The 25,443-nt window shown below is 45.6% G+C and overlaps 1 protein-coding gene across 7 annotated transcripts in view; it reads right to left on the reverse strand.

The window, feature by feature from the left end:
* Window positions 1–25,443, reverse strand: part of LOC126988203 (titin-like) — a 304,476-nt gene that overhangs the window by 81,322 nt on the left and 197,711 nt on the right. For all 7 annotated transcript variants that reach the window (XM_050846148.1, XM_050846145.1, XM_050846147.1 and 4 more), the window contains 12 exons: window positions 24,581–24,759; window positions 12,562–12,812; window positions 12,044–12,165; window positions 10,375–10,506; window positions 8,641–8,832; window positions 6,668–6,838; window positions 5,946–6,074; window positions 5,339–5,461; window positions 4,564–4,702; window positions 4,169–4,377; window positions 2,812–2,988; window positions 1,680–1,863 (listed from right to left, as the gene is read on the reverse strand). In XM_050846148.1, the coding sequence (XP_050702105.1) occupies window positions 1,680–1,863; window positions 2,812–2,988; window positions 4,169–4,377; window positions 4,564–4,702; window positions 5,339–5,461; window positions 5,946–6,074; window positions 6,668–6,838; window positions 8,641–8,832; window positions 10,375–10,506; window positions 12,044–12,165; window positions 12,562–12,812; window positions 24,581–24,759 (2,008 nt within the window). The remainder of the gene's footprint in view (window positions 1–1,679; window positions 1,864–2,811; window positions 2,989–4,168; window positions 4,378–4,563; window positions 4,703–5,338; window positions 5,462–5,945; window positions 6,075–6,667; window positions 6,839–8,640; window positions 8,833–10,374; window positions 10,507–12,043; window positions 12,166–12,561; window positions 12,813–24,580; window positions 24,760–25,443) is intronic.

The raw sequence follows: 25,443 nt of genomic DNA on the forward strand, positions 1-25,443 counted from the left end.
ATATCCAGCACACCAATACCACATGGGAAACACTCCACTATCCACCACAGAGGCAGAGAAAGACCTGGGAGTGTATGTTACCAGGCTACCAGTGAAGGGATATCCAGCACACCAATACCACATGGGAAACACTCCACTATCCACCACAGAGGCAGAGAAAGACCTGGGAGTGTATGTTGCCAGGCTACCAGTGAAGGGATATCCAGCACACCAATACCACATGGGAAACACTCCACTATCCACCACAGACGCAGAGAAAGACCTGGGAGTGTATGTTTCCAGGCTACCAGTGAAGGGATATCCAGCATACCAATACCACATGGGAAACACTCCACTATCCACCACAGAGGCAGAGAAAGACCTGGGAGTGTATGTGACCAGGCTACCAGTGAAGGCCAAATCCGTGCCAATCGCAGCGGACAGGTTAAGAAAGTAGATGAGTATTTGAGAGAGATAAAAGAAAAGAGAAAAAGCTCAAGAAATCTACTATTAGTGTTATTGTTATTTCATTATTTTATTATTATTATCTTTTCTATGGTTAAGAATGTAAGTAGATGAGAATTTAAGAAAGATTAAAGTAAAGGAATGAGAAAGAATGCCTAGTGAAAAATGCCCACTTGAAAAAAAAAGGAAAAAATATGCCAATTAAAGAAAAAATGCCCACTAGAATAAAAATGTCTACTAAAAATGCCCACTTGCAAAAAAAAGAAGAAAACAATGCCTAATAAAAAATGCCTACTTGCAAAAAATAGAATAAAAAATGCCAACAAGAGAAAAAATGTCCACTACTAGAATAAAAAATGTCTCCTAAAAATGCCCACTTTAAAGAAAGAATAAATGTAAACAAAAAAATGCCCACTAAAATATGCCAACTAAAAAATGCCCACTAAAATATGCCTACTAAAAAATGCCCACTAAAATATGCCTACTAAAAAATGCCCACTAAAATATGCCTACTAAAAAATGCCCACTAAAATATGCCTACTAAAAAATGCCCACTAAAATATGCCTACTAAAAAATGCCCACTAAAATATGCCTACTAAAAAATACCCACTAAAATATGCCTACTAAAAAATGCCCACTAAAATATGCCTACTAAAAAATGCCCACTAAAATATGCCTACTAAAAAATGCCCACTAAAATATGCCTACTAAAAAATGCCCACTAAAATATGCCTACTAAAAAATACCCACTAAAATATGCCTACTAAAAAATACCCACTAAAATATGCCTACTAAAAAATACCCACTAAAATATGCCAACTAAAAAATGCCCACTAAAATATGCCTACTAAAAAATGCCCACTAAAATATGCCTACTAAAAAATGCCCACTAAAATATGCCTACTAAAAAATACCCACTAAAATATGCCTACTAAAAAATGCCCACAAAAATATGCCTACTAAAAAATGCCCACAAAAATATGCCTACTAAAAAATGCCCACAAAAATATGCCTACTAAAAAATACCCACTAGAAAAAAACAAAAACATCTTGAGGAAAAATGCCCACTAGAATAAAAAAATGCCGACTATGAAAAAAAATACCGATCAGGAAAACACCCCTTGACCCTCCCCCCCCTAAAAACAAACTCGAAAAATATAATTCCTCAGAAATCACATGAACTTTAGAATTCACAGCAACAAGCATCACTATTCCTACTGTTCCTCCCGCCCACCTTTGTAGGACATGACCTCGGCCCTCGTGATCATGTCCTGAATGTCCTCCTGCGTCTTCTTCACGGCCGACACGTAGATGGCCAGGCACTGCTCCAGGGTGTTTGCCATGCCCTCGGGGTCGCCAACGTCACCCCTCAGCAGCGGGCAGAAGCTGTTCTCCATCTCGGCCATCTCGTCCTGCATCTGGGGTGGTGAATGTTTGCTTTTGTAACTACTAAGGTATGTATTTTAAGATGCTTTGGCTTCTCACAACAAGGTCTCACATAAAGGTCAAAGAGAGGATCAATTGGATTCTAATGTGTTTTTTAGGTTCAAGGTACTGAGGAAGAGCCAAACTACCACCAGGGTCATAAAACTACTCCTGGAAATGTTTAAGAGGGGATCAATCGTGTTCGAATGAGTGTTTTTTTAGGTTCATGCTACTGAGGAAGAGCCAAACTACCACCAGGGTCATAAAACTACTCCTGGAAATGTCTAAGAGGGGATCAATCGTGTTCGAATGAGTGTTTTTTTAGGTTCACGCTACTGAGGAAGGGCCAAACTACCACCAGGGTCATAAAACTACTCCTGGAAATGTCTAAGAGTGGATCAATCGTGTTCGAATGAGTGTTTTTTTAGGTTCATGCTACTGAGGAAGAGCCAAACTACCACCAGGGTCATAAAACTACTCCTGGAAATACCCTAAACTCATATGAAAGCCTTGAGCTGCCTCCTTTAACCCCTTGGCTGTGGATTTTCTACAAGAAGACATCACCAAGCTATAGGAGTGGAACTAAAAGTGGCTGCTACAATTCAATGAAGAAAAATGTAGTCCTGCACCTTGGGAGGGGATATCCAGCACACCAGTACCACATGGGAAACACTCCACTATCCACCACAGAGGCAGAGAAGGACCTGGGACTATATGTTACCAGGCTACCAGTGAAGGCCAAATCCATGCCAATCGCAGCAGAAGGGTTAACTGTAAAAGCTCTTCATCTTCCCTCCAGCACCTTGATGTTGTGACAATGCAAACAACAGAGGGGAAACAGCAGGCTTTTTTGTTAGTGGACATTTTTAGTTGTTTTTTGGGTATTTTTTGCCCTTGAGCTGCCTCCTTTAAATATCCCTTCCTTCCTCCCCTCGGCTCACCTTCCTGATGTTGTCCCGGTAAGTGTTGAAGAGCATGGTCATCTCTTTGGTGGTGGTCAGCTTCATGTGGAAGTGGGTGTGGAGGTCGGTGATCACCAGCCGCCGCTTGCCCAGGTGGTCCAGGATGTTCTCCACGCACAGGATGGCTCGGTTGGTGTCCAGGTAAGGGTCATCCACCTGTCAGGGAAGTTGATTAGCTTTGTGAAGGATCCTAAAATCATGTAGAAGTGTGCTGCATGCCAATATGCCTGGAGGTGAGGTGTCAGTCAAGATGCACAGAGTCAAATGCCTTCTTGAATTCAACATAGGCTGCAAGTATTCCCTGTCGAAATTCATGTCGGTGTTCTGCCAGGTCAAAGGTCATTTGGACTATAAATTACCCTCAACATCCTCAGCGAGACCCCTGACCAACGTTGCTACATTGCCGTACTCAGCCTCCTATGTTTGCCAATTTCCGACCCCAAAACTGCCTCCACGACCCTAATAACTGCCTTCATATATAGTTATCGTTACAATGGTTAATTATCGGTGTAGTTTGTCAATAGCTATAGCCCAGAAACCGGTAAATATGAGGCGCTGAGTACGATAATCTAGCAACGCTGCTCCTGACACACCTAATCTCTTCTCAGGAAAGCTCTACTTCTACATGGTCAGAGGCCATTTGGACTAAAATTACTTTCGACATTATCAGTGAGGCTCCTGACACACCTAATCTCTTCTCAGGAAAGCTCTACTTCTACATGGTCAGAGGTCATTTGGACTAAAATTACTTTCGACATTATCCGTGAGGCTCCTGAAACACCTAATCTCTTCTCAGGAAAGCTCTACTTCTACATGGTCAGGGGTCATTTGGACTAAAATTACTTTCGACATTATCAGTGAGACTCCGGACACACCTAATCTCTTCTCAGGAAAGCTCTACTTCTACATGGTCTGAGGTCATTTGGACTAAAATTGCTTTCGACATTATCCGTGAGGCTCCTGACACACCTCTCCTTGTCTTCTTTTCAGGGAGCTCGAGTCCTACCTGACAGAGCCCTATTTTGGACCTCATCCCCTCAATCATGTATGAGGCATCTCGAGCCCACGGGACATCTGCGCCAAAAGTGAGTTTCATAATGATTAGACTTATGTTTCAGACTGTTTTTAATAATTTGTCACCTTGTTTTGACCACACGGTATGCCCTCCAGATGGTTGATTTTCCCTTGGCTACTAATACCGTTCGTTCGAGGAAGGTTATGCTTCATGACGCAACCAGTAACTCAAAACCGTAAACATGGCGAGGATTTCCCTTTGGTTCTGGACCCCTCATATGCCTCTTTTTAACCTCTATGACAATGCCTCACACACACTCACATTCTTGGCCTCTTGGCAGAAGGCCCGTCCAGTGTTGCAGAGGTCCTGGTAGTGCTTCTGCAGCTGCTCCCACTTGGCCTCCACCAGGTCCCTGTCGTCCTCTCCTTTGGCCTCCTTCAGCAGCAGCTCGAAGGACTCAAACTCGCCGTTCACAGCCTCGGCGGCCTCGTGGAACTTGACATACTTCTCACAGATGCCAATGCGTGCGCCTGAGGGAGAGAGAGGAGATGAAACTAGTAACTCACACTATAGAAAAGCAACTTACTTTTACCAGAGAATAATTTCGTATGGGGAAATTATGTTTAAATAACGTGATTTTAAATAACACGACATCAAGAGGTGACTGTATATAAATGACTGGCAAACACTGTGATTAAAAGAAGGTTCGCCCTCACCCAGCAGCTTCCTGAGGGCCTCCCAGTGGTCATAGAGGGCCTGCATCTTGTCCTTGTAGCTCGCCCCGTCCTCCAGGGAGAGGTCAGGCAGAAGCTTCTCGAGGAAGGTCGCAAGGGAGTCAATCTCAGTCTTCTTTTCCTGTGTGAAGGTAAATGAAAAAGAGAATTAACAGTTGCCTTCCATCTGTACCTCCTACCATTACACTGGAAGATTATTTAAAGGCTGTCAGTGGAGGAGACACAAAGAAGTCTTCCAGTCCTGAATGTTACCATGGAGGGGAAATATTAAACCCTAATGTTCATGACTAAGTAGCACACCAGAATTAAGCATGTCAGAATCACGGGCCTACTGGGAAAATATATATATAAAATCCTCAAAGCAGAATTAGTTTCAATCTCTGCATTTATCTACAACTACAGAAAATATCAAAATTTTAAAATGATCTAAGTTTGACTTCATCTACAATATGTATCTGCCTGCTGCCACCGGCCTCTGTGTATGTAGTGAGTGAATAGGAGCTCAGGTTAGGTTAACTTATTTTTATGAGTGTGTATTAATTATCAAACACTGCAGCAGCTGGACGAGTACAAATACTACAGTCAATAAACTCAACACCACTAACATACAGATAATTGGGAATGAAGTGACTAAATTTGTTAGCAGAAGATATACAACTATAAGATATAAGGTCTGGTAAACTGAGAGATAGGAGTGTTTAGTTTAGTGAGTGGTTTTTTTTTTTTTAATTCTGCAAACTCCCCGTGCAGGACTCACCGCGACGTCGCGTGTGAGCGTCTGGTGGAGGTGCAGGAAGTCCTTGGCCAGGCTGAGGGAGCCGCCGGAGTCCTGGTGGCCCTGCAGGAAGGCATCCCCGACACGCACCAGCCAGGACTCGATCTGCGGGGGAAGGTGAGGCACGTCAACACAGACACATTAATAGTGATTTCCTTCACTTATATTCTCCCTCCATATCTCCTCTCTCACTAAATCAGCTTCCTCGAGTTGGGCGTTCTGTATCGTCTCCGCCAGTTCTTCTCCCCCGCACAGATGCTGTCCATATACAGGGGCCTTGTCCGCCCTCGTATGGAGTATGCATCACATGTGTATGGGGCTCCACTCACACAGCTCTCTTGAACAAAGTAGTCATAGGCTCTTCGTTTCATCAACTCCCCTCCTCATACTGACAATCTTCTACCTTTTAAATTCCGCCGCCATGTTGCCTCTTCCTACTTGTATTTAGAACTATATGGCATTCTGAGGCCTCCTATCTGTCTTTTTCATATAGGCATACGGGTTACATACACTCCCAGAGGATTCCAGACAAAGTAAATGTCTTTAAAAAGTAACATGGTGGAAATCCTGACTTGTATACTTCACTCACCGCGTTGTGCTCCTCGAGGAAGGCGTTGGAGAGCTCGGTGCGTTGCAGGACCTGCTCGGTGTTGCTGACGCACGTGGAGGACAGGTGGGCGCGGCGCCGCTCCAGCTCCTCCACCAGCTCAGTGATGCCCTGGGGGGAAGGGGGAGGAAGCAGGGACTCTTTAGGGTTTGAGATCACTCTTTGTATAACTTTAAATGTTGTCTGTTAATGCTAAGGACGCTCACCACAATCATCAAACAAGTTCTTATTCATTACAAACTTTGCCTTCATCTCCTCGACTCATATATGGGTCGTATTTTAAAACATTTCGTCGCTAAAGTTCACCTATTTGACAAGGCTTTCCTATGAGTCTGGGATATTTCCAGACGTAGTTTTATGACCCTGGTGGTAGTCTGACCTTTCCTCTGTACCGTGAACCTAAAGAACCACTCATTAGACCCCGATTGACCCCATCTTTGACCTTTAGAAATACTTGATGTGAGAAATGAAAGAATCTTATAATACCAACAATATGATTTTGCATGGCTTTATATCTCCTATCTCTTATCTACTCCCTACATACTCCTCTCAAATCTCTTCATTATCACAACTTTCCATTCCCTTCATAAAACTACCATTGCAGCATCAAGTTCACGTATAATCTCACCCAACACATGATCTTTACTGACTGGATATTATTATTATTTTTTCTTCTTTCAGGCTACTTGGTGTCCTCTCCTCACCCTATTGTGCGGTTGGTTCCTTCCACCGGTGACCTCGAGGATAGCGCAGCCCTCAGTGAGCGCCGGCTGCACCGCCTCCTCCACCACGCCTACGATGAGGGAAAGCCGCTGGGCGCCCTCACCCGCCATGCTGGCCACCTGCACCTCGGCCTGGTCCAGCTTGGTCAGGGCCTGGGAGAGGGAGAGGAAAGAGGGAAGAGGGGAAGGGGAAGAGGATGGATCACTTGCTACGATGCACTTGGGGAAATCAAACAAGACAATGCCTCAGTGAAAGTGGAAAGAGATGACGGAATATTCAGTCAGCAATGCCTCAGTGAAAGTGGAAAGAGATGACGTAATATTCAGTCAGCAATGCCTCAGTGAAAGTGGAAAGAGATGACGGAATATTCAGTCAGCAATGCCTCAGTGAAAGTGGAAAGAGATGACGGAATATTCAGTCAGCAATACCTCAGTGAAAGTGGAAAGAGATGACGGAATATTCAGTCAGCAATGCCTCAGTGAAAGTGGAAAGAGATGACGGGATATTCAGTCAGCAATACCTCAGTGAAAGTGGAAAGAGATGACGGAATATTCAGTCAGCAATACCTCAGTGAAAGTGGAAAGAGATGACGGAATATTCAGTCAGCAATGCCTCAGTGAAAGTGGAAAGAGATGACGGAATATTCAGTCAGCAATGCCTCAGTGAAAGTGGAAAGAGATGACGGAATATTCAGTCAGCAATGCCTCAGTGAAAGTGGAAAGAGATGACGGAATATTCAGTCAGCAATGCCTCAGTGAAAGTGGAAAGAGATGACGGAATATTCAGTCAGCAATGCCTCAGTGAAAGTGGAAAGAGATGACGGAATATTCAGTCAGCAATGCCTCAGTGAAAGTGGAAAGAGATGACGGAATATTCAGTCAGCAATGCCTCAGTGAAAGTGGAAAGAGATGACGGAATATTCAGTCAGATTCAACAAAATACTGAACATACGAACAACAGCTAAAAATATTAAGTCATTCATTTGGAAATTAAATAAAGCGATATTAAACTAGGCACCAGGTCAAGGATGGTAGAACATAACGTAATATTCGGTTAGATTCGAAAGAGAAAATGGACATACGAAAAACAGCTAAGAATATCCAGTGCAAGATTCATTTGGAAATCAACTAAAGAGATATCAAACTAGGCAACAGGTCAAGGATTGTAGAAAATAACGTAATATTCACTCAGATTCAACAAAATACTGGACATACAAACAACAGCTAAAAATATCAAGTCCAAGATTCATTTGGAAATTAACTAAAGAGATATCAAACTTGGCAACAGGTCAAAGATAATAAAAAAAAAATAACGTAATATTCACGCAGATTCGAGAAAAAAAAATACTGGACATACGAACAACAGCTTAGAATATCAAGTCCAAGATTCATTTGGAAATCAACTAAAGAGATATTAAACTTGGCAACAGGTCAAAGATAGTAGAAAATAACGTACAGTCAGATTAAAAAAAAAATAATAATAATACTGGACATACGAACAACAGGTAAAAATATCAAGTCCAGGATTCATTTGGAAATTAACTAAAGAGATATCAAACTAGGCACCAGGTCAAAGATAGTAGAACATAACGTAATATTCACTCAGATTCAACTACAACGAAAAATACAAGACAAAGAACAACTAAGTATATAAAGTGTGAGATTCATCAGGTAAACAACTGAAGAGATATATTAAAGAAGAAAAAGAAGAAAAAAAGAAGAACAAAAAGAGGAACAAGGAGAAGAGGAAGATGGAGATGGACGACAACAACAACAACAACAACAACAACAACAACAACAACAACAACAAGATGGCGCCACTATAAACACTTGCCTGCGCCATGATGGACTGGGGCCGACTACGTACCATCTAGGCCCCTCAAGAAAGGCCTACCGGCGCTATAGGTGTACACGTAAAAACAACAACAACAACAACAACAACACAGGGCACTCACGGTCTGCGCCAGCTTGAAGAAGAGGATGGCCTGCTGCAGGAGGGCCGAGCGGGTGTCACATGTCTCGTGCAGCGCTGTGGCGGCCTCCAGCACGGAGTAGGCGCGGGACCTCGCCTCCAGCCCGGCGTAGTGACCCCTGGAGGCCATGGTCTCGGCGGTCTTCAGGAGGTGGATGCATCTATCCTGGTGCTCCTGTGGGGATAGAGGGTAGAGGAGTGAGGATAGAGGGTAGAGGAGTGAGGATAGAGGGTAGAGGAGTGAGGATAGAGGGTAGAGGAGTGAGGATAGAGGGAGAGGGAGGCAGAGGGAGGAGGATAGAGGGTAGAGGAGTGAGGATAGAGGGTAGAGGAGTGAGGATAGAGGGTAGAGGAGTGAGGATAGAGGGCAGAGGAGTGAGGATAGAGGGTAGAGGAGTGAGGATAGAGGAGTGGGGATAGAGGGCAGAGGAGTGAGGATAGAGGGTAGAGGAGTGAGGATAGAGGGCAGAGGAGTGAGGATAGAGGGTAGAGGAGTGAGGATAGAGGGCAGAGGAGTGAGGATAGAGGGTAGAGGAGGATAGAGGAGGATAGAGGAGGGAGGAGAGGGTAGAGGGAGGAGGAGGGTAGAGGAGTGAGGATAGAGGGTAGAGGAGTGAGGATAGAGGGTAGAGGAGTGAGGATAGAGGAGAGGGGATAGAGGTCAGAGCAGTGAGGATATAGGGTAGAGGAGGATAGAGGGTAGAGGAGTGAGGATAGAGGGCAGAGGAGTGAGGATAGAGGGTAGAGGAGTGAGGATAGAGGGTAGAGGAGTGAGGATAGAGGGCAGAGGAGTGAGGATAGAGGGTAGAGGAGTGAGGATAGAGGGCAGAGGAGTGAGGATAGAGGGCAGAGGAGTGAGGATAGAGGGCAGAGGAGTGAGGATAGAGGGTAGAGGAGTGAGGATAGAGGGTAGAGGAGTGAGGATAGAGGGTAGAGGAGTGAGGATAGAGGGTAGAGGAGTGAGGATAGAGGGTAGAGGAGTGAGGATAGAGGGTAGAGGAGTGAGGATAGAGGGTAGAGGAGTGAGAATAAAGGCACTTCTTATCATTATCATTATCGTCGTCGTCACCATCATCATTTACTGCTTTATTCTAAGTCTATATATACCAAGTCAAGTCTGCGACCGGTACGCGCAGGAGGCGGTTTTAGGGCGGAGCAGCGGGATGACGTCACTTGAAGCTAAAAAAAAAAATACCCGCCAGTTCAGGGGTGACTAAAGTTGGGGCCGTATGTGCATTCTCGCCTCCTTTCACAGTGCGTTCAGGCAATCCACTGACGAAAAAATATGCCTTTTTATTGTGCTATTGCGTGACTGTAATTCCAATGACTACAAACGGCGGTGTGGGGTGTGAGGGAGGGCATGTTGAAGTGATTGATTTAAATTAGTCCGCCTTTCCTCGTTTTCTCTAAATCCCTGTTTCTACATTCTCTAGTTTGGCTCCAAGCAGTGTCACGCATAAACCACGCCTCTGCCGTGTCTCCTCCCACAAACCTGCGTGTGACTTGACTTGGTATATATAAACTTTTCTCTAAATCCCTGTTTCTACATATTAGTTTGGCTCCAAGCAGTGTCACGCATAAACCACGCCTCGGCCGTGTCTCCTCCCACAAACCTGCGTGTGACTTGACTTGGTGTATATAGACTTTGGCTTTATTAACATTAGAACATAAGAACGTAAGGAGTCTGCAAGATTCCTTATGATGTTGAGAGACTGACCTTGGCCGCGGCTTCCCTCTTGAGGTGTTCATGCAGGAGGATCTCGGCGTTGCTCTGCGAGTCGCCCAAACTCTGGTGCTGCGACACATCATCCCGCAGCTGCCTGAGGGCCGTCACCGTCTCCGTCAGGTCCTGAGACGAGGGAGAAAGAATATGTTTGGAGACACCTTCTCACGTAACTGCTCTTTCGGCCACCTCTTCGGATTCTTTACAGGAGCGGCGAGTAGCGGGCTTTTTTTATTGTTTCCTTTTTTGTGTGTGCTCTTGTGCTGTCTCCTTTGCTATAAAATAACAAAAAAACACGCGCCTTCCCCTCAAGCTGCAAGATCATTTCGGTGTCTAGCGCAGTCGTCTTCAAGCTTATCTTACAGCAACCAAACTCTACCTCAGCCCACCGGCGCCAGATTATCGTACTCACCATACTGTATTTTCCATTTTCTGACCCTTAAGGCCTTAACTATTGCCAAAAAGCACCAATAGTCAACCATTTCAACGATAACTATAAATGAATCTAGTTAATGGGGTGGTTGAGACAGTTCTTAGGTCAGAAATTGGTTAATATAAGGGGCTGAGTACAACAATCTGACACCGTTGCCTCACCCATGACCCCAAGACCCTTTTTGAAGCTCCTTGACAATACGAAAATGTGATGCCTCCCGAGTCCCGCCGCCTGGTATTAAGTCATCCATTCGTGAGGAAGTGGCGGTGAAGTGTACCTAGCCTCTTATGCGCGAGACCCGTACTTAAGAACTTCAGACTCTTAAAAGGGAAGGGCGCTCGCTATAGAGGGGAGACAGACTACTTGGCTAACCTACCTAATAACTACAGGACAACTCACCCTTGCCATTTTTTTTACAGTTAAGGAGACAGTTCAAGGGCGCAAAGAAAAATATAAAAAAAAGCCCGCTACTTACTTCCCCTGAATAGAGGTCAAAGGAGTGTCCAAAAAGGGAGGTCAATTTGGGAGGAGAGGTGTCCTGATACCCTCCTGCAGCATCATTTATGTCTATATTTAAATCTTTTACAATGAATGACGAATATATTTCAACATTCTTATAATGAGGTAGTTCAACGACGCAACACAAAGAAAGAAAAACTGTTATACTCTCGTTATCAACAGACTCATTTGTAGGGAATTTAAGTAAAAAGTGAGATTCTATCCATCCTCAGGTATACTATTGTGTGTGTGTGTGTGTGTGTGTGTGTGTGTGTGTGTGTGTGTTCTGGGTTAAGACTGTTTTTAAAGCGCCGATATCTCGTCTCTACTTAATCAAATGCTCTTCTTTTGTCATATATGTGTTCTACTAATCTTCAAGCTCCCCGGAAAGCCATAGGAAAGAGTATAAAGATCAAAACAAGTCTGAAAATAGCCATGAACTGTGTGTGTATGTGTGTGTGTGTGTGTGTGTGTGTGTGTGTGTGTGTGTGTGTGTGTGTGTTCTGGGTTAAGATTGTTTTTAAAGCGCCGATATCTCGTCTCCTACTTGATCAACTGCTCTGCTTTTGTCATATATGTGTTCTACTAATCTTCAAGCTCCCCGGAAAGCCATAGGAAAGAGTATAAAGATCAAAACAAGTCTGAAAATAGCCATGAACTGCGTGTGTGTGTGTGTGTGTGTGTGTGTGTGTGTGTGTGTGTGTGTGTGTGTGTGTGAACCCGCCGCGTCACCTGGTAGAGCAGACAGAGGGCGAGGCATTCCTCCAGGTGGCGCTTCCGGGCGATGAAGAGACCGTCCAGGAACCTCCGGCGGTCGTGAAGGGATTCCAGGTAGTGCTCGATCTGGGAGCAGGCTGGGGGAGGAGGAGGAAGAGGAGGAGGAGGAGGAGGAGGAGGAGGAGGAGGAGGAGGACATGTTATTCGCTATATGTTATCAATTATGCATCTCTCTCTCTCTCTCTTGTCACTCAGTTTATGTCCTTACGCTATAGAAGAGAGAGAGAGAGAGAGAGAGAGAGAGAGAGAGAGAGAGAGAGAGAGAGAGAGAGAGAGAGAGAGAGAGAGAGAGAGAGAGAGAGAGAGAGAGAGATGAGAAGAAAAAGAAAGACAAAGAAGAAAGAAACAAAGAAACAAAAAAAAATAAAGAAAAGAAAGAAAAAGAAAAAGACAAAGAAAAGGAAGGAAAGAAAAGAAAGAAAAGGAAGAAAAAAGAAGGAAGGAAAAAAAAAAAAAAAATCTCCCCTCCTCACCGAAGTCTATGTTGGTCCTGATGTGCAGAGGGCGGGAGTCGAGCGTGGCACCCTCCGCGGTCATGCTTCGGAGGCGCCCAAGCAGCGTCTGTGCCTCCTGAAGGGTGTGCATGGACGCCTCCAGCACCGCCCGCTTGTGGTCGTGTAGCTGTTTGAGCATCTGTCGGGCGGCATCGGTTTCGTGGGGCAGTACGTTGTCGGTATAGGCTCGTTCGGCGGCATCCATGCTGTCGTTGTACTGCTGGGCCTTGCTGTGGGCGTGGGAGAACGACGCTTAAGTGGTGTGCAGGTTACTTATATGTGGGTTAAGTAAGGGCGTGGGTGGGGGCTGAGGGAACTGCCTGGCTTTGTTGTGGACGTGGGAGAACGACGCTTAAGTGGTGTGCAGGTTACTTATATGTGGGTTAAGTAAGGGCGTGGGTCGTGGATGGGGGCTGAGGGAACTGCCTGGCTTTGTTGTGGGCGTGGAAGAACGACGCTTAAGTGGTGTGCAGGTTGTTACTTATATGTGGGTTAAGTAAGGGCGTGGGTCGTGGATGGGGCCTGAGGGAACTGCCTGGCTTTGTTGTGGGCGTGGAAGAACGACGCTTAAGTGGTGTGCAGGTTGTTACTTATATGTGGGTTAAGTAAGGGCGTGGGTCGTGGATGGGGGCTGAGGGAACTGCCTGGCTTTGTTGTGGGCGTGGAAGAACGACGCTTAAGTGGTGTGCAGGTTACTTATATGTGGGTTAAGTAAGGGCGTGGGTCGTGGATGGGGCCTGAGGGAACTGCCTGGCTTTGTTGTGGGCGTGGGAGAACGACGCTTAAGTGGTGTGCAGGTTACTTATATGTGGGTTAAGTAAGGGAGTGGATGGGGGCTGAGGGAACTGCCTGGCTTTGTTGTGGGCGTGGGAGAACGACGCTTAAGTGGTGTGCAGGTTACTTATATGTGGGTTAAGTAAGGGAGTGGATGGGGGCTGAGGGAACTGCCTGGCTTTGTTGTGGGCGTGGGAGAACGACGCTTAAGTGGTGTGCAGGTTACTTATATGTGGGTTAAGTAAGGGCGTGGGTCGTGGATGGGGCCTGAGGGAACTGCCTGGCTTTGTTGTGGGCGTGGGAGAACGACGCTTAAGTGGTGTGCAGGTTACTTATATGTGGGTTAAGTAAGGGCGTGGATGGTGGGTGGGGGTGAGAGAACTGCTGGACCTTGCTGTGGGCGTGGAAGAACGACGCTTAAGTGGTGTGCAGGTTACTTATATGTGGGTTAAGTAAGGGCGTGGGTCGTGGATGGGGGCTGAGGGAACTGCCTGGCTTTGTTGTGGGCGTGGGAGAACGACGCTTAAGTGGTGTGCAGGTTACTTATATGTGGGTTAAGTAAGGGCGTGGGTGGTGGGTGGGGGTGAGGGAAGACGGGTATCGTTGTACTGCTGCGCCTTACCGTGGGCGAAGAGGAGAGTTCGATTGGCATTACAAAACACATTCATTTCAAACATCAACTATTTATAAAGGTCAAGTTATTTATAAAGGCGAGTTCTAATGTGTGTTTCTTCAGGTTCACGGTACAGAAGAAGGGACAAACTACCACCAGGGTCTAAAAACTACTCCTGGAAATGCCCAAAAGTCCTAGGAAAGCCTTGTCAAATAGGCGAACTTAAGCGACAAAATGTTTAGTAATGCGCCCCTTAATGCTGTGGGCGTGAAAGGGAAGGAAGTGAGGTGAATGGCGTGGAAGCCTTAACAGGGATGATGATTATTGGGGCGTTCTGTTCATGGCGCCGGGGTCATATGGCGCCGAACGTACACTAAATAAACTATAATATAAAACTACAAATAAAAATAATGGCAAATAATTAAAAACATGATAGCCTCAACTGGGAGATAAGTAGGTTTTGTATAGGTAGTTCTCCATGGACATCAGACGAGTGCATGCTGTATACTTTTCCTGAGACGCGAAGAGAACAAGAGATGAATTAATAGGTACTTGTAGAGTAGAAGGAGAGGCTGACTGTCATCGATCTGTTCTTTCTACTAATACACCTGACGAGAGAGAAAAAAGGGGTGTGAGAGGCTGACAGGTGATGCAAAGGTGAGCTTATGACTGTCATCGATCTGTTCCTTCTACTAATACACCTGACGAGAGAGAAAAAGGGGGTGTGAGAGGCTGACAGGTGATGCAAAGGTGAGCTTAAGACTGTCATCGATCTGTTCTTTCTACTAATACACCTGACGAGAGAGAAAAAGGGGGTGTGAGAGGCTGACAGGTGATGCAAAGGTGAGCTTATGACTCATCGATCTGTTCCTTCTACTAATACACCTGACGAGAGAGAGAAAAAGGGGGTGTGAGAGGCTGACAGGTGATGCAAAGGTGAGCTTATGACTGTCATCGATCTGTTCCTTCTACTAATACACCTGACGAGAGAGAAAAAGGGGGTGTGAGAGGGTGACAGGTGATGCAAAGGTGAGCTTATGACTGTCATCGATCTGTTCCTTCTAATAATACACCTGACGAGAGAGAAAAAGGGGGTGTGAGAGGGTGACAGGTGATGCAAAGGTGAGCTTATGACTGTCATCGAACTGTTCCTTCTACTAATACGCCTGACGAGAGAGAAAAGGGGGTGTGAGAGGCTGACAGGTGATGCAAAGGTGAGCTTATGACTGTCATCGATCTGTTCCTTCTACTAATACACCTGACGAGAGAGAGAGAAAAAAAGGCATGTTTTATATAGTTTATTTCTGGATTTGTGAGATATATTTTGATGTGGGCGAGTTTGTTATCAGAATGAGAACGGGAAATAAAAAAAATGGGAAAAAGAGAACGGGAAATAAAAAAATGGAAAAAGAGAACGGGAAATAAAAAAATGGGAAAAAGAGAACGGGAAATAAAAAAATGGGAAAAAGAGAACGGGAAACAAAAAAAATGGGAAAAGAGAACGGGAAATAGAAAAATGGAAAAAGAGAACGGGAAATAGAAAAATGGGAAATAGAGAACGGGAAATAAAAAAATGGGAAAAAGAGAACGGGAAATAGAAAAATGGAAAAAGAGAACGGGAAATAGAAAAATGGAAAAAGAGAACGGGAAATAAAAAATGGGAAAAGAGAACGGAAATAAAAAATGGGAAAAAGAGAACGGAAATAAAAAATGGGAAAAGAGAACGGGAAAAAAAATGGGAAAAAGAACGGGAAATAAAAAATGGAAAAGAGAACGGGAAATAAAAAATGGAAAAGAGAACGGAAATAAAAATGGAAAAGAGAACGGGAAATAAAAAATGGAAAAGAGAAAGGAAATAAAAAATGGAAAAGAGAAAGGGAAAAAAAATGGGAAAAAGAGAACGGGAAATAAAAAAAATGGGAAAAGAGAACGGGAAATAAAAAAATGGGAAAAAGAGAACGGGAAATAAAAAAATGGGAAAAAGAGAACGGGAAATAAAAAAATGGAAAAAGAGAACGGGAAATAAAAAAATGGGAAAAAGAGAACGGGAAATAAAAAAATGGGAAAAAGAGAACGGGAAATAAAAAAATGGAAAAAGAGAACGGGAAATAAAAAAATGGAAAAAGAGAACGGGAAATAAAAAAATGGGAAAATAGAACGGGAAATAAAAAAATGGGAAAAAGAGAACGGGAAATAAAAAAATGGGAAAAAGAGAACGGGAAATAAAAAAATAGGAAAAAGAGAACGGGAAATAAAAAATGGGAAAAAGAGAACGGGAAATAAAAAAATGGGAAAAAGAGAACGGGAAATAAAAAAATGGGAAAAAGAGAACGGGAAATAAAAAAATGGGAAAAAGAGAACGGGAAATAAAAAAATGGAAAAAGAGAACGGGAAATAAAAAAATAGGAAAAAGAGAACGGGAAATAAAAAAAATGGGAAAAAGAGAACGGGAAATAAAAAAATATGAAAAAGAGAACGGAAATAAAAAATGGAAAAGAGAACGGGAAATAAAAAAAATGGGAAAAAGAGAACGGGAAATAAAAAAATAGGAAAAAGAGAACGGGAAATAAAAAAAATGGGAAAAAGAGAACGGGAAATAAAAAAATAGGAAAAAGAGAACGGGAAATAAAAAAATAGGAAAAAGAGAACGGGAAATAAAAAATGGGAAAAAGAGAACGGGAAATAGAAAAATAGGAAAAAGAGAACGGGAAATAAAAAATGGGAAAAAGAGAACGGGAAATAAGAGGTGTGTTCTTTTCAGTTGACTCAGAAAATTAGGTTACTTTTCTACAGTGTATTTACCTAGTTTTATTTACCTAGTTGTAGTTTTACAGGGCCTGGGCTTTACTATAATAGCCTATCATAACACACAGATAATCAGACGAGTTCAGACTTCAGACCCAGGTAAGAGCGAACGTGGGACAGGTGCGAGCGAGCAAGTCTGTAAGTCTCATCGAAACAGGTCTATCTACCAACACATCTGACGAGAGAGAAAAAAAATACGTTGTGCAATAGTAAGATCGCTTCGTAACACATCGATAACCAGACGAATGCAAACCAGGTGAGAGCGAGCGAGCGAGTCTTTAAGTGTCATTCAACAAGTGTGTCTGCCAAATGTACCAAGAGAGAGAGAAAAGGTGTGTTATATTAGAGATAAAATAACGTGTATCAACCAGGTGGGAGTGACTAATAAGAGACAGGTGAAGCGGAGGTGTGTGTGTGTGTGTATGTGTGTGTGTGTGTCATCCAGCGGGCGTCTACTAATACACCTGCCGGGGCGGGGGAAAAAAGTTGCTGGGTCGGCGGAGTTGGCAGTGAACATGACCCGTGAGAGGTGAGGCGCGGCCCGAGGGTATAAATAGCCTTGTTCACGGCTGGTCTGCCATTATTGCCGTGTTGCTGGTGGCGGGAGGACCGAGGGAGGGAGGGGAGGGAGATGCAGGGGACGGGAGGGAGGGGAAAGGGGACAATGAGAGAGAGAAGGAGGGAGAGAACTACGAAGAGAAAGAGGGAGAGCGAGGGGGTGAAATGGAAAGATGGAGAGGGAAGGGAAAAATGGAAGAGAGGGGAAAGGGGAGAAAGAGGGAGATCGAAGGGAGGAGAAAAAGACGAAGAGAAAGAAGGAGATGGAAGGAGTGAAATGGAAAATGGAGAGGAATGGGAATGGGAAGGGAAAATGGGAGAGAGGGGAAAGGGGACAATGAGAGAGAAAGAGAAGGGAGGAGAAAAAGACGAAGAGAAAGAGGGAGAGGAAAGGGAGGGAGTGAAATGGAGGGATGAAAGGGAGATGGGAAAATGGAAGGGAGGGGAGGGAGATGGAGGGGATGGGAGGGAGGGGAAAGGGGACAATGAGAGAGAGAGAGAGAGAGAGAGAGAGAGAGAGAGAGAGAGAGAGAGAGAGAGAGAGAGAGAGAGAGAGAGAGAGAGAGAGAGACGAAGAGAAAGAGGGAGAAGGGGAAAGGAGTAGGAAATAAGGGGGAATAGAAGAAAGGGAGGGAGTGAAAGAGGTAAGGAGAGGGAGGGAGGTAGGAAAGGGAGGATAAAGGAGGGAGAAGAGAGAAAAGAAATGGAGGAAGAGTACATTGGAAAAAGGGAGGGAGGAGGAGGAAAGAGGAAAGGAGAGGGAGAGAGAGACAGGGAGGAGAAGTTAACCAAAGGAGAGGAGAAAGAAAAGAGTAAGAAAGGAAGGAAAGAGCAATGGAGGAAGGCGGGGAGGGAGAGAGGGAGGACGGTGTGGGGAGGGAGAAGAGAGGAGGAAAGAGGAGAGGGAGAGAAGAGAAAGAAAAGTGAAAGATAGGAAGGAAAGAGCAAGGGAGGAAGAGTAGCTACATTGGAGGCAGGGAGGGAGAGAGGGAGGACGGTGTGGAGGGAGAAGAGGGGAGGAAAGGAAAGGGAGAGGCAGGGGAGCAAGGAGAGCAAGGGAGGATAAGTAGCTACATGGGAGGCAGGGAGGGAGAGAGAGAGGGAGGACGATGTGGGGAGACAGGGGAGGATATAACATGTTCTACTCTCCCTGCCAAAACGTTCACTTAGCACGGACTATCTTGCTCCCCGATGACAGGCGCATGGGTGAAAGCTTGCCATTAACGCAGCCTCCCCGCTTTCCTCGCCCCGGCCTGGCTCGGCGCACCAAAACGGGAGGAGCCTTATAGAAGTTGACGTCTTGGACCACCGCGGGGATGACAGCGCTGAGTCGGGGTTCTGTGATGGCCTGTCCAGTGTTTAGAGAATGCCTGTGCGAGAGTGTAAGCCGAGGTCACATTCTTGAACATTTTGGCGGCCAAGCGCACCTATTTGACAAGGCTTTCGTAGGAGTTGTGGGCGTTTCCAGGGGTAGTTTCATTTGACAAGGCTTTCGTTGAGTTGTGGGCATTTTTGGGGGTGTTTTCGTAGGAGTTATGGGCATTTTTAGGGGTGCTTTCGTAGGAGTTGTGGGCATTTCCAGGGGTAGTTTTATATGACAAGGCTTTCATAGGAGTTTTGAGCATTTCCAAGGGTAGTTTTATTTGACAAGGCTTTCGTAGGAGTTGTGGACATTTCCAGGGGTAGTTTTATATGACAAGGCGTTCGTAGAAGTTGTGGGCATTACCAGGGGTAGTTTTATGACCCTGGTGGTAGTTTGACCCTTCCTCTGTACCATGAACCTAAAGCAACACTCATTAGAACCCGACTGATCTTCTAGGCTTATGGAACTCGTTGTGAGGGGTGGAAGCGTCTGAGAAAACTGACCAAGAACTGTGTGTGTATTTACCTAGTTGTATTTACCTAGTTGTAGTTTTACAGGGCCTGGCCTGTGTGTGTCTCCGTGTCTGTGTGTGTGTGTGTGTGTGTGTGTGTGTGTGTGTGTGTGTGTGTGTGTGTGCTACATATTTGTGGTCGAATTGTATGCTTTCCTTGTATAAGTATGGTTAAGTAACTTGTCAAACTTATTTAATGCTTGCTGTGGTCAATAAACTATAAACTAACTTTGTGTGTGTGTGTGTGTGTGTGTGTGTGTGTGTGTGTGTGTGTGTGTGTGTGTGTGTGTGTGTGTGTGTGCGCTACATATTTGTGGTCGAATTGTATGCTTTCCTTGTATATATGTGTTTTTATGTAACTTATCGAACTTATGTAATGCCTGGTATGGCCAATAAACTATAAACTAACTGTGTGTGTGTGTGTGTGTGTGTGTGTGTGTGTGTGTGTGCAGGCCAGGGGCGCGTGGACAGCGACACGCAGTCTCCCCGTCGCCGCGGCATTTCCATAACCAGTTCCCGGACGAGTACTCGCTCCTGTGACGCAACGGGGCACACGCGACGCGGCTCCTGTCCATTACGAGGGTCGGTAATCTCAGCCGCTCCCGCCTCTAACATCAGCTATTTCCAAAGGCTGAAAAAGAGGTCTAGCGCGTTCTGTTTGGTGTTCGTGTAGATTCATGGTACAAAAGAATGATCAGACTACGAGAAGGGTCATAGGCAGGTATTATACGACACTCCCGCCTCTAACATCACCTATTTCCAAAGGCTGAAAAAGAGGTCTAGCGCGTTCTATTTGGTGTTCGTGTAGATTCATGGTACAAAATAATGATCAGACTACGAGAAGGGTCGAAGGGCCGCATTACAAGACATTTCATTGCCTAAGAACACATATTTGACAAGTAAAGGCTTTCATAGGAGTTGTGGGCATTTCCAGGAGTAGTTTTATGACCCTGGTGGTAGTTTGACCCTTCTTCTGTACCATGAACGTAAAGAAACACTCATTAGAACCCGACTGACCCCCTCTTTGACCTTTAGAAATAGGTGATGTGAGAAGCGAGTATGTCATAATGCCAAGTTGTTGGGATCTTCATGGAGAGTTTTGTGATCCCCGACTCGACTTCTGCACCTTGAATGGGAAATAACACCCATGAAAACCCAGTTAGTCTTCCCCGTGGCCTTGAGAAAGAGTGGTAATGGGAGGTCGATCATATGGACCTGAGCGTCGCGCGGGGCCGGGGTTACACAAGCGAGCGAGGCAACACTTTCTTCGAGTTGCGTGATGGCCCAGACCGAGACTTTCCGCTGGGCTGGTCACCGAGGTCGAGTTTTTGCGGCCTGGGTGTTTGAATGGCGCCACACAGCCGATGGACACTCGCTCTCCTAACCAATGTGGTCCTCGGCTCCTTCAACGCCCTTCCCTTTGCCTCCCTCGTCCCTCCCTTGTGTCCTCTGATGGTGCCACACAGCCGATGGACACTCGCTCTCCTAACCAATGTGCTCTTCGGCTCCTTCAACGCCCTTCCCTTTGCCTCCCTCGTCCCTCCTTTGAGTCCTCTGATGGCGCCACACAGCCGATGGACACTCGCTCTCCTACCCATTGTGGTCCTCGCCTCCTTCAATGCCCTTCCCCTGCCTCCCTCCTCCCTCCCTTGTGTCCTCTGATGGCTGTACGCCTTCTGAAACTGACCTCTCTTTTGGGAACCCCTCTCTACTTTCTTTTATGGGGGCAGAGCTATTTTTGTTTTGTTTTTATTCATTTTTTTCCCTTGAGTAGCTTCTTTCACTGTAAAAAAAATACGAGCGAATGTTTGCCGATTGCACCGACACACACACACACACACACACACACACACACACACACACACACATAACCGCATGCTGTATTAGGAACAATGGTCATCTTCCCTCAGAATACAGATTACTCTCCTTCCTGAAAAAGTAGGGCAGCTTCATGTAAATTCTGAACTGGTCACGTAACAAAGCACAACAAAGGCACGTCAGGAGTAAGGCGCCCTTTGTGGAGGCCTCTTGCCACTCCCGGTCACGCGTCGAGGTCACGGTGGGGCAGGAGGGGGGCATGGAAGGGAGCGACGACCCTGGAAACCTGCCCTTCAACCAATGATTCACGCTACTCCCGCCCTCGTCTGACCCCGCCGAGGAGTGTGTGCGCCGCGCCTCCCCGCAAGCCCCGCCACGCTGCTTGGGCCGCTGAAGCACGTCCCTCAGCGTCACCGGGGCCACTTTAGGTGCAGCAGGAGTGTCAGGCTGCCAGGGGGTCGTCACCGCTGAGGGTCGTGTGGGGCGCCGCGGGATGCCGAGGCTGGCGGGCCGAGACGCGCTGCCCTCTGCCCTCCCGCGGCCGGCAAGGGAACAGCGGGTCACCTTGCACCAACCTCCCCGCCACACGCTATCATACTCCTCCTCCTCCTCCTCCTCCTCCTCCTCCTCCTCCTCCACCTCCTCCTCTTCCTCCACCTCCTGTTCCTCCTTCTCCTACTCCTACTCCTCCTCTTACCTCCCCTCCTCCTCCTCCTCCTCTTCTTCTTTCTGTTCCCTCTCTTCTTTTTCCTCCTCCTCTTGCTTCCCCTCTTCCTTTTCCTCTTCCTCCTGGTTTCCCTCTCCCTCCTCTTCCTGTTCCCCCTCTCCCTCTTCCTCCTCCTCCTTCTGCTACTCCTCATCTTACTTCTCCTCCTGCAGCTCCTCCTCCTTCCTCTCTTCCTCTTCCTCATCCTCCTACTCCTTCAGCTCCCCCTCCTCCTCCTAGACTATCCAACCAGAGCGAGACGGCGTTCAAACACACACACACACACACACATCTGATTGGCCAGGAAGGCAAACGCACAATGACGATTTATTTTCTTATCAATTTTTTTCCCTTTCCTTTCGGGTCCAAGATGTGAATGGAAACCAGCTCGCGGTGTGACCCTACCTGACCCCCCCCCACACCCCCTCCCCCCCTCCCCCTGCCCCCTATAAACAGGATACAAGACACTAATCGATTCCAGTTTCCTTCCCCAACCGATGCGTCTTCTGTGGTCTCCGGCGGTCAACGGTGATGTATCTCTCGTGTGTGTGTGTGTGTGTGTGTGTGTGTGTGTGTGTGTGTGTGTGTAGAGGGATTAAGAGGAAGGAAAATGAAGAGGAAGAGGAAGAGGAGGAAGTGGGTGAGAGCATAATGTGTGTGTGTGTGTTTGAATGTTTGGGTGTGATGAATGGCCGAGGATGATGTTGGTAAATCTATATAAGACTCGAGAGTGAAGAGGGATTAAGAGTGAGCGAAGGAAGGTGAAGAGGGAACATATGTTGGAGGAGGAGGAGAAGGAGGAGGAGGAGGAGGAGGAGGAGGAGGAAAAAAAGGAGGACATAGAATTCATGAGCTTGAGACCGTGTGTGTGTGTGGGGGGAGAGAGAGAGAGAGAGAGAGAGAGAGAGAGAGAGAGAGAGAGAGAGAGAGAGAGAGAGAGAGAGAGAGAGAGAGAGAGAGAGAGAGAGAGAGAGAGAGAGAGAGAGAGAGAGAGAGATGAGATGAGAGAGACGTAGTAAAGAGGAGAGGTGAAGAGGTGAGTGAGGAGGGTTGGGGAAGGAAGGGGGGCGGGGGGGGGGGGGGGGTCAAACAGTCGCTTCCCCAATAAGGGCGTCTGTGTGAGATGACCCAGGCACGACGGAGAGGAAGCATGGAAACAGGGAAGCGCAGGCAGCAGAAACCTTGTTAGCTCATTGCGAGGTTGTTGTTTAGTTATTTAATCTATTCGTCGGCCGCTTGAGTGACCTGCGGAAAGGATAAATGAACTTTTGCATACTAGCGAGCTTTTTTTATAGCGGGCTTTTTTTTTTATTATAGCGGGCTTTTTTTATAGCGGGCTTTTTTTAATTATAGCGGGCTTTTTTTAATTATAGCGGGCTTTTTTTAATATAGCGGGCTTTTTTTTAATTATAGCGGGCTTTTTTTTAATTATAGCGGTTTTTTTATTATAGCGGGCTTTTTTAATTATAGCGGGCTTTTTTTTATTATAGCGGACTTTTTTAATTATAGCGGGCTTTTTTAATTATAGCGGGCTTTTTTTTAATTATAGCGGGCTTTTTGAATTATAGCGGTCTTTTTTTAATTATAGCGGTCTTTTTTTAATTATAGCGGGCTTTTTTTTATTATAGCGGGCTTTTTTTTAATTATAGCGAGCTTTTTTAATTATAGCGGGCTTTTTTTAATTATAGCGGGCTTTTTTTTAATTATAGCGTTTTTTTTAAATTATAGCGGTTTTTTTTTAATTATAGCGGGCTTTTTTAATTATAGCGGGCTTTTTTTAAATTATAGCGGACTTTTTTAATTATAGCGGGCTTTTTTTAATTATAGCGGGCTTTTTTTAATTATAGCGGGGTTTTTTAATTATAGCGGGCTTTTTTAATTATAGCGGTCTTTTTTTAATTATAGCGGGCTTTTTTTTAATTATAGCGGTCTTTTTTTAATTATAGCGGGCTTTTTTTTAATTATAGCGGGCTTTTTTAATTATAGCGGGCTTTTTTTTAATTATAGCGGGCTTTTTTTAATTATAGCGGGCTTTTTTTTAATTATAGCGGGCTTTTTTTTTATTATAGCGGGCTTTTTTTAATTATAGCGGGCTTTTTTTATTATTTTTTATTTTTTATTAAGCCCTTGAGCTGTCTCCTTTGTTGTACTCGCGGACACGCTCCATTCACCCCTGACGCAGCAAAGTGACAATCAGTGCGATTTTCAATAAAGGAGTTGTTAATTTTCGCACTAACTCTTTCTGCAGGAAGGTTGTTGCAGTGGCGGGTGACTCCTGTCGATGTCTGTGCTGCATCGCTTCGCTTGAATCGTTTGACCTTTGTTTGTTGTTCTCGTGTAAGTTCGCAGCGCAAAAAAAAAAAAAGCATGGAGCGACTGACATTATTAAACTTGTTAAAGCAATTCAAGAGCTGTGTCAAATCTCCTCGCAGTCATCTGATTTCCATCGTCTAGAGGCTGCGCCGCCTGAGTCGTTCTTCCTAAGGTTCAATCCTCAATGATGCACTTCAAGAAAACGAAACAAAAAAGAAGAAATAATCCAGAGAGAGAAAAAAAAAGCACTAAAAATGGAAACGTCAGTTCCCGAGGCACAAGTATTTTAAAACATTTCGTCGTCCGAGTTCACATATTTGACATGGCTTTCGAAGGAGCTGTAGGCCTTTCCAGGGGTAGTTTTATGACCCTGGTGGTAGTTTCACCCTTCCTGTGTGCCATGAATCTTAAGAAACACTCATGAAAACCAGATTGATTCCCTCTTTGACCTTTAGAAATAGTTGTTGTGAGAAGCGATGATGTCTTAAAAAACAGCCCCAAGCCCCAAGCACCCCAAACCATCCCTCCTTCACTCACGTATGGAAAGCCACGCCCATCTCCAGTATCTCCTTCCGCGTCTCCAGCTGGGCGTTGAGGTCCTTCCAGGCGAGGCCCAGCGACTCGGCCATGGCGGCGTACACCTCGGCGCGCGGGTGCTGGGTGGAGATGAGCTGGTCGGCCTGGTTCAGGAGGTCCTCGACGGGGCTTTGCTTGCTCTGCGGGAGGGAGGGAAAGGGGGCGTGAGTGTGTGACGGGAGGGAGAAAGACTAAGAGACAGACAGATAGACAGACAAAATGGAAGAGAGAGAGAGAGAGAGAGAGAGAGAGAGAGAGAGAGAGAGAGAGAGAGAGAGAGAGAGAGAGAGAGGGGACGGGATAAACAGGTACAATACATGTATGTGTGTGTTTGTCTGTAACCATGTGTGTGTGTGTGTGTGTGTGTGTGCGTGTGTGTGTAGCAGTGGTGGTAGTAGTAGTAGTAGTAGTAGTAGTAGTAGTAGTAGTAGTACAGTAGTAGTAGTAAAACACTTGAAACACTTTATTATGCTTACAAAATATGGTTTTATAATAATAGTAGAAGTAGTAGTAGTAGTAGTAGTAGTAGTAGTAGTAGTAGTTGTAACCCACATTCAGTAGCAGCAACATCCTCCCTCCACTCTCTATTACCCTCAAGACAATCCCAGCTGATATCTCCCGTCATTAAAACACCCACAGTCCCACACAACCACATACCCGTCCCACCATTCCCTCGCCTTACACACACTCTACGCACTGGCTGGAAGAGCGGTCACCAAGCGAAAGAACAACAGCGGACCAGCCAGATCAGAGCAAAAAAGAACGCCAGACTGTAACCCGACCCCTGCCTTGCACTGGGCGAGTCTCAAGTGCGGAGAAACATG

The sequence above is a fragment of the Eriocheir sinensis genome, chromosome 68 (genome assembly GCF_024679095.1).
Source record: "Eriocheir sinensis breed Jianghai 21 chromosome 68, ASM2467909v1, whole genome shotgun sequence".
Taxonomy (NCBI): Eukaryota; Metazoa; Arthropoda; class Malacostraca; order Decapoda; family Varunidae; genus Eriocheir; species Eriocheir sinensis.